General features: G+C 28.6%; 1 protein-coding gene across 1 annotated transcript in view; it reads left to right on the top strand.

The window, feature by feature from the left end:
- The first annotated feature begins 5,507 nt into the window (after positions 1-5,507).
- LOC107451366 (uncharacterized) overlaps positions 5,508-9,672 on the top strand; it is a 62,118-nt gene continuing 57,953 nt past the window's right edge. Inside the window, exons 1-3 of the mRNA XM_071184632.1 lie at positions 5,508-5,603; positions 7,005-7,062; positions 8,397-8,464. Coding sequence (XP_071040733.1) covers positions 7,056-7,062; positions 8,397-8,464 — 75 coding nt within the window. The 5' untranslated portion in view covers positions 5,508-5,603; positions 7,005-7,055. The remainder of the gene's footprint in view (positions 5,604-7,004; positions 7,063-8,396; positions 8,465-9,672) is intronic.

Here is a 9,672-nt window from a genome sequence, read left to right as displayed (position 1 = left end):
AGTGAATAAATATGAATTCAGAACATACAGAATTGTAATAGTTATAGCATATTCTTCTTCGTTATAGAATAGTATATATTTCTGTATCCATATAATTCGGAAAACAACAATAAAAAATTATCCAAGTTACTTGAAATAGTGCCATTTGTGCTGATTCTTAATTAATTTAAATCGTTTTCTTGGTAAGTTTTTTTTAATTTTGAAAGAATAAGTTCAACTAGAATTCAGCTATTCTGTTTTTAGCTACATATTCAAATTCATATCAATTATAAAATTTTGCTGTGTAGTATGTTATCTAAAAGTAATGAAGGTATAAACTATGTATCTATTATTTGAGAATAAAGTTTTCAAACAAGGAACTTATCATTTTGGAATTCTCCGGGAATCATAAATCAGGTAAGTGCAATGATTTTTACAATAAAAAATTTGCTTGTAAATATTTTTTTTTCATTTGATGATGGTTCTCTACAGAATGGTTTTTTACGTCTGATTAAGAACTATAAGAATAATAAAAAAAGAAACAATATGAAAGTTTTTATTTCAATGTTAAGAATTCTTAAAATCGTTTTTTTTATCCTAAGAATTCTTTATTTTCCGTTTTTTAGTTTATAATTTTTTGATAAAAATTGTTCTCAAAATACTTTTTTTGAAAAATTAAATGGTATAACATTATGTGTTTATGTATACTTCTTGTATATTCCAATGTTTGAAGTAATATGATTCAGAAAAGTATGGAATAAAAATTCGGTACTTACGTATTAACGCCACCGCCGCTACAGATTTGGCGGTTTTTAAGTGCCGCCAATCTACACTTAAAATTTTTGCGACAATTCATAAAATAAAACACTTTATTTAAAATCAAAATAGTCAATCGGATTTCGGTGGAAAATGAGCCGATATAGAGTTTAGCATAGATTCAAAACAATCATATCGCCATATGAACTCTGATAAATAAGATTCCAAATGAAATAACATTTCCAAAACGTACGTTTACCAAGATAAAGTTTTATGTTGTGGGAATTGGTACATTTTCGTTTTTTCGGTAAAATATTTCCCTCCTGAAAAAATAAAATTGCATCTTGTTTTGTTTTTGGCAAATCCCAAAGACGAATTTTCGTAGCACTAAAAATGGCGACAAAAAAGAATTGTTTTTTTTTTTTTGTTTCGTCAGCATTCTTTATTTTACGTTTCTTAGTTTCTAAATAATGATTTTTATTGAAACTTGAAATTTTTTGATAAAAATTGTTGTCAAAAAACTTTGTTTACAAAATTAAATTTCATAAAATTATGAGGCTTATGTATACTTTTTGTTCATTTTAATTTTTGAAGTAATATGATTCTTAAAACTATAGAATGTAAAGTTTAAATGGGCCTTTCATGTTATATCATTAAATTTAGTAATACTATTTCTCGGGCATTAGGTTTTAACTCTTATAAGAATATACATATTTTTTTCTGTTAATGTACAAATATTTTTCCGATGTGTTTTGGATATTCCTTCTCTAATAAAAAGAGATACCATTTTGTTTTCGGTTGTACAAGAAAGAAGATCAAGCATTTTTCTTTTTTAAATTTAATAAGCCACATTAAAGAAGGAACGTTGCAATGCTACACGCTACATTAACGACGTCTCCAGAGTAACTGAATGACGGTTCATATGGAAATCGCAGGTAAGCGTCTCATACAACAACGCCCCCTATAGTTCGTTGCGATCGCGAATGGTCCCTGAGAGAAAAAGTAGACTTGATTGATGTAATTGTTGCGTTTGCGTAAAATGAAGATTCGCGATTAAAAGAATAGATTCGCGATTGCGAAGGACACCGGTTCCATTTCTAATGAGCAATAGGCGATCGCAACGCTCGCATCCGCCATCTGAGGAGAAGACCGGTTCCATGTCTTTGGCCCTTCCTTCTCCTCCTCTTTTCAGTTGTATAGGAATGTACTACGACATTTTTTCTTTTCTAAATATTTTTTATTTTAAAATCGTGAAAATATTTTTTCAAATTTCCATGATGCTTTCTTTTGAACTATGCTTAATGTAGTTTTCAATTCCATATAGTTTCCCAACTTAAAAAGATTTTAATCTGTATGAAAATCAAAACAGAAACTAACACCTTCTATGACTCTCCACACGCTATAGCTTGTGGAGAGTCATAGAAGGTCATAGAATTATAATGGTGAAAGCATGCGAAATGTTGCAATAGGTGCAGAGTTCTGCTGTATGCCACCTATAGCCTATTTCGATCTCCAATTTTCACTTTCTTTTTTCAATGAACCGCAAATGAGATTCCTTTTTTAAAGATTTTTTTTCTCCATTAGATTGACCGATTTTTCGCTTTATAACTAGATGGAGTACAACTGAGTAAATTTCTTAGAAATATTGAAAACTGTTTTTGATGGTCTAAATTTGTAAAGTATTGTATTATGAAAAGATAAAATATTGGAAGGGATAATTCACACCGCATGCAAAAAATTCACATGTTCGAATTTGGAGATACGAGTGAGAACTTAATTTCTAAAATATTTATATGTCCGCAAAAAACTGCCCAATCAAGTTCCTGCCCTCATGTTCGAATTCACAATTCCATTATACTGGCAAATTTTTTCACAGGCAGTGATAATGGTTCTTAGCTCTGATCTATGGGAATACAGCAATAATAAACATTTGGAAAGTCAGATGAATAAAAAAGTTATCGAGTCCGCGATTAGCAAATATTTTTAGAAAAAAAAGTCTTGCTTTAATTTCTCAGAAAATCTTTTAATAATTATTTTAAGTTCGCGTTAAAGAATAAAATATGTAAAATATTGTAAAAGTGTATATATGGCTTTTGTTGTTAACTTAAAATATACTAAGGTCTTCGCAATTATATAATCATCTCGGATATTAATCTTTTGGTCTTATTTTTAAATGGTCCAAATTTCTTTAAAAAAAATCTACCGAGATTTGCATGAAAAACTTAAATCTGAATTACATTTTGAGATAAAATCGAAGATTTTTTTACGTAAAATATTAAGATTTGTATCAACAATTTCACATTACATTAAGAGTACCGTTGACATACAGGCTTAATTGACGCAAAATTTGAGGTCATGGTCATTCTTCAAGGTCACTCCTTACCCTGTTTTTCTCTTGCAATCACCTTTTAGCTTGGTTTGTTGGATGGTTTCCTGAACCATAAATCTCAACAAAAAAGATTTTCCTTGGAAAATACGGAACTCATTCTATTCAATGTCACACGAGAGGTTTTCCTGCTGCACACTCCTCTTTCCATCTTTAGAAAAGTTCTTATTTAGAGAACTTTAACCAGAAAAAATGTTAACCTAAGAATATATAATTAATAAAGAATTACATATACGTATATATTTAAAGAAATCGATATTTTAAAAAAGGGGGAAATAGATAATTTACAGAACATTAAATCTGAGTATCTTTGCCCCCCTGGTGCTCCGGGTGATCATGAACCTTGCCTGCTTTTTTCGCCGGTGTTGGTGCTACCTGTATCTCATCTTTTTAGTCGCTAATCCTACAATTGGAAGTCAAAGGATTATGTTTCGAAGAATTAAAAAAAAAAATAATACTTTCTTTTAGGTATAGAGACGGCCAAGGCACTGTGTCTACTTTATAACTCCAAAACCATTTGTGCTTGGGTTCTGAAAATTATACGGCAAGTGCAAGGGTTAATCTTAGCCCCCAGTAATAATAATAAACACTTTTTTATTGGTTTACCGTTATGCTTTATTCAAAGTCAAACAACACATGAATCTGTGGGTTTATTATTTTTTACTTTTGATAGCTTTTGTGGTGCTTGTAAGCTTACAGTTCTATTTAATAAAAAATAAATAAATAAAATTTAAAAAAAGATAAAAAGAAAGAAACAAAAAATAAAACTATGGGATTTATTTGTATTTTTTTAATTAAGTAGATATACTATTTCATTTCCACCACCGGCTAGCCTCTTTCTCCACACGGCTTAAAGGAAGAATCCATATACTACCGTTATTGGAAGCAAGAGAACTTTTCTTTTCTAACTTATTAGCTTTCCAATAATTTTAGTGGTAATTTTACACTTTATATAATTTCATTGGACAATAATATTATTGGTCATTTTTGCTTATTTGTAGTTTGCTGCTGATTGGGCTACAGGTCTTCCATTTACAGGTTCCATTTAGGTTTCTCATCTTTAGGCGAAGAACTGTATTCATTTCTTACCTTTTGTATAGAAAAGAATTTTTTAATGCATTTTTTCAGAGAAGTCCAAGAAAAAATGCGGATAACACTGTAAATTGAAATAACAAAATTGTGTATCGAAGTGCGAAATTAATGGGAAAATTATCTGATTGTGGTAAATTTTGATTATCATTAGTTGGTCACGATAGCATCATTTTCGGTTTCTACTTTATATTGAATACAGTAAACCTTTATTTTGATGAGAATATTTTCTTAAAGCGTGGTTTGCTTAATAATGTGTTAATAACGATTTTCTTCGGAGGTCCAGAACAGCCAAGAATAATAGTAAGAAAATTGAAGCCTTAGGTTTTAAAATTATGGCGCTTGAAGCATAATTCTAATTGCGTAGTGTTGCTCGATTAATGCCGATTTATTATTTATTTAACTTTTTTGCTCTTTACGAAAAACATGCATTCAACTAGTACATTACAAAATTATGCTAATAAAATTATTGTGTGCACATTTTTTGGAAATGAACGAAAGAAGAATGAATTTGATAGTTGTAAGAGGCTATTTATCAATTGCTGGTATTCAAAAAAAAACATTCATTCGGTCTACTTTATATTGAATATAGTAAACCTTTATTTTGATGAGAATATTTTCCACAAACGTGTTTTGCTTAATAACGGGTTTTTTGGGAAGTCTAGAGCAGCAAAGAATAATAGTAAGAAAATTTAAATTTTAGGTTTTAAAACAAGATTCTGCTTGCGTAGTGTTGGTCGATTTGTTATTTTTTTTTTTTACCCTTTACGAAAAACAGGCTTTCAATTTGTGCATTACAAAAATAAACTAAAAAAAGTTTTGTGTACACATTTTTGGAAATGAATGAAACAATGAATGAATCTGATAGTTGTAACAGGTTATTCATCAATTGCTAATATTCAAAAGAAATCAGTCATTCAGGTAATTTATCAATGAGCAATGTGGTCAAAGTTTCGATATAAAATTCCCACCTCATACACACAAAAGTAAGTGGAAAAAAAGTTTCAAAATATTTGCATTATTGTTGTATTAGTTTTTATTACTATTTATTACTTGCTAATATTCAAAAGAAATCAGTCATTCGGTAATGCATCAATGGAGTAAATGGCTATCTTAAAAATCCTCTCTCACAAAAAAAAAAAAAAAAAAAAAAAAAAAAAAGAGAGTAAAGAGCCAAAGAGTTCTATGCTAAATTTTTACTGCAGCAAGCTTATAATATTTAGAAGGAGAAAATTCAAACCCGGCCACTTATTTGGTTAGCAAGAAAGGTAATGAACACTAACTCTCTTGTACGATTTCTCGTTATTGGATTATTATGTTGTAGGGTTTCAATCTGAGAAGATAAGGACCATTTCTTTTATGGGAATGACACCGTTTATTTCACGATAGATTTGTAAGTAATGAATAGTTTATGTATTTTCTTCTTGAATTCGTCAAAAATACTTAATTTCTTTAAACAAATCTTAATTAACAGTATTTTAATCAACAGTTTTTCTGAATAGCTTTTATGTTAGCTAAGGGAAAAAAGGATCATTAAAGCATTTTATTAAAAGTAATTCCATGTTTTTATATCGACGTTGCTTTAATGTATAACATTTTGATAAAAGCTATTATGGTTATATATTAGAAATAATATTACATAATTTAATGAAAGGAAATGTGTGATTTTTCTTTTAATTTTTTATTTAGAGCAAGGGAAGTATATATGATTTAAATTTGAAAATGATAATTTGCTTTCTATTTTAATTTTTTTGTTCTGTAAATAATGCTAACATGTTTCATATCATTTTTAAGTGATTTATATTTATGTTTGAGATTAGTTTTCCTTTCTCCTCAAAAAAAAAAAAATCTAAAAATTAAAGAAAACTAAACGTGAAATACTACTACTAATAATAAATTATCCAAATCTGCTTTTTTCTCCAGGTTGTAATATATGAAAAATAATTTAAAAGAATTACTGCACCATCTTAACAACAAAACGCAGCATTGTAGGAATTTATAATTTTATGGAAAAAAGGTTGAACTTAAGCAACTTTAGACTGGAATGGAAAGTTTTAATAGAACTAAAATAGAAGAGAGATCTACTCATTTCAAAATTTTGAAAAAACAAAAAAATATTATCTGCGAGAAAGGTTTGAATAAATATTTGATTTTAAGCATTTTTTGAAAGTTTATGAAAAATAATTTAAAAGAATTGCTTTTGAATTGTATGAAAAATAATTTAAAAGAATTACTGCTCCATCTTAACAAAATGCAACATTGTAAGAAATTTGGTAGATAATTCTACGGAAAAAAGGCTGAACTTAAGTAACTTTAGACTGGAATGGGAAAATTTTAATAGAACTAAAATAGAAGATAGATCTACTCATTTTAAAAGTTTGAATGAACAAAAAAATATTAGCTTCGAGAAAAATTTGAATAAATATTTGATTTTAAGCATTTTTGAAAGTTTTCAATTCATTTTGACGTTTAGTATGATGAACTATATGAAATTAATTATTTGTTTAGATTTTTCTCTCTTCTGTTTTTACATTAAAAAAGTTGAAATGTTTAATCATCTACATTTGAGAAAATTTTCAGTTCTAAAATACATTCCCTTTAAATTTTGATATAAGAGTATCATTACTTGAAATAATTTAAATTTCGAGTAAAGATACTTTTATATCAATATTAGATTTACCTGTTTTTTCGCAAAAAATCAATAAATATATTATTGAGACAAAATTATTTAAACTTTTTCCATAAATAAATTACTTATTTATATCATTATTATATATATATTTTTCTTAATCAGACATAAATTAAAGAGGTGAAAAAAAGGAAGAAAAAAAAGAAAGTTCTTGCAATGGCAGGTAAGAAATTTATATTTTATTATTTCATCACTACACAAGTTATTATTAATTTAGTGTTAACTGAAAAAAACTAAAACATACTGTAAAAATAAATCTGCTAATAAACAAAATTGCGCTAACAGTTAAACCGTCAAGATTTTCTTGCCAATTCACATTTTTTTACTTCGAATTCTTACTTCAAATTTCTCTTTCTGAAACGATGACTTCTTTTGTCTAGACGCAAAATTACTGTGACTAATTCAGTATTTATTCAGGAAAAAAATTACTTATCGTCTGCTTTAAATTTTTTTATACGAAACTCACCAGAGTTATCGAGAATCAAGGTTCGCCAAGCAAAGTAGTAAATACTTAAAGTACCATATCAGTTTCTAGACGACAACATGTTGAGTAAAAAAAAACATGTATATTTTTATATCGTTTGAAAAAATTTAAGTGCGGAGAAATTTTTACTTCTAATGAGATTTTTTATTAACTTAAGAGAAACCTGTGATATAAGTAAATCAATTTTACTCCGTAATTGTTAAAGGAAAGAATTTTTAGAACGAGTAGAACAAGTTTGCAGTTAAATGCATGACTATGATTGTTTCTTAGTTTCATGTCAAAATATATAAAGTAATATTTAATAATACATTTATTGATAATGAGTATGAGGCAGTAATTGTATCATTTTAGAAAAATTTTTTAATTTCTTTTCAATTTTAGAAACAATTAAATTAAAAACAATAGATTAAATCACAATATATACCGTTTTAAATATTTATTGTCAGAATAGTCGTCAAAGTAGAAGTTGAAAAGAAAAAATTATACATTGATATTTGTAAGGTACGATGTATACGAAAGAAATAGAAAAACCTGATAAATTGTTGGAGAGGAAAGCGACAAGTAAAATGTCAAAACCTGCTTGATTGCTTTAGGAAATTGAAAGATGATGAATTGAAAAAAGATATCTAAAACAATTGTTTCACCGGACAACCAAATTAATTTGAATGGTTTTAATTTCTCCTTACTTATTAGTAATAAGCCGGATTTGGACAAATAACTTGATTGATTACTCTTCGTTTGAATATTAATTTAGGACAATTGAGTATACTTTTTTGTCTTCATTTCTAACTAGGATTCTAAAAATGTATATTAAGGGCAGTGAATATGGGGCACATTGCTTGTCTTAGTTTTTTTTCTTCTATTTTATAAGACATTGTCGAAATTAAATGTAACATTTCTTCATTTTAAATTAAAAGAAGTTCCTTAGTCCAGTCCACTATTGTTTCATTGTAGCACTACATTGCCTTAATATTATTCTATTATGTGTCTTCTTATTATATGTTTTATTATAGGTCTTCGTAGATCATTTAGATTGTCCTCTGAAAAATGGTCCGGCGAAAAAAAGAAATCAACTATAACAGTAAGCTATTGGCAAAATTGTATTCAAAATAACCATATAAGTTATTAACTCCTGTTTAGTTATTATTATGTGTCTGACATTGATATTCTAATAACTGTGAGCGTCTTTATTTTATTGTAGTAGTTCATTTTGACACACTAGCTGCATAATGGTGCACATTGGTGACTGTCTGGGACACATCCCTGAGTATGATCCGAGACCATTTGATCTTCTTCAAAAGGGATGACTCCCCCGCTTTGGTGGCCCGACGTCGAGCAATTTGCGATAGAATAGCTTAACGAGGACCGATACCGCACATCTCTGTCCCTTCGCAGGCTAATAGAAGTTGTCACCCACCCGCTCATTGGCCGCAGCCAGTGATGCTTGACTTTAGTGATCTACTGGGAACTGTTTTTATTGCGATCACGGTGGGGCGTTTTTATTTTGTGAAATATTTATTCAAATATGCTGTTGATATTTGTTAAAGGAAAACTACTTTTTTCCGTATGTTTTCAACGATGTATTTAAAGTACTAGTGTGTTCACTATTTCCAAAACTATGAAGTTAAATTAGCCTATTTTTCAATCTCACTCTCATTTCAAATTTCAATGAAAATTGTAACATAGGTGTATGCGTTGGATTAAAAATTTAAAACGATGCATCGACGGATGGACCCAGTTTTAAACAATGCATAGAGTGATACAAAATTTAAACTTCTTCCTCTAGGTGCCAGATTTAAGACATCTGAGAGTGGTGAAGTCTAGTTTGGAGAAAGGGAAGCAAGTTTGGTGTCGTTAGATAAATTTCCAAAATATCAAACAAGACTAATTTTATTACACTTCGGTCTTGCACGTATCTCTCGAGACATTTTTATTTTAAATAATTTTATTTTAAATAATTCAGCGTCACTTATGAACCAAAACGCAACAATCCTGATATCAAATTGCGATACTTTTTTTCTGGAAAAACCAAATCTGCAATGAAAAACAGGGTTTCCTACTTAGGAGGTCGGATCTGCCTCCGCACATCGGGGTGACATTGAGGAAAAGAGTCAAGTTCAGTATCATTTAAAGTATCTTTTAAAAACATTTCATATGCGTATTCTTAGTATTTAGATATGATATGTAGATTTTGAGATATTGATCGTTCTCAATCAATTTTGACACAATGTATAGTTTGCAGAAAAATTTGATTTTTAAATTTAACAAAAAAGTAAAGCATAAAATAAA

Source organism: Parasteatoda tepidariorum, chromosome 8, assembly GCF_043381705.1.
Source record: "Parasteatoda tepidariorum isolate YZ-2023 chromosome 8, CAS_Ptep_4.0, whole genome shotgun sequence".
Classification (NCBI taxonomy): Eukaryota; Metazoa; Arthropoda; class Arachnida; order Araneae; family Theridiidae; genus Parasteatoda; species Parasteatoda tepidariorum.
This window is presented reverse-complemented; position numbering and strand designations above follow the sequence as displayed.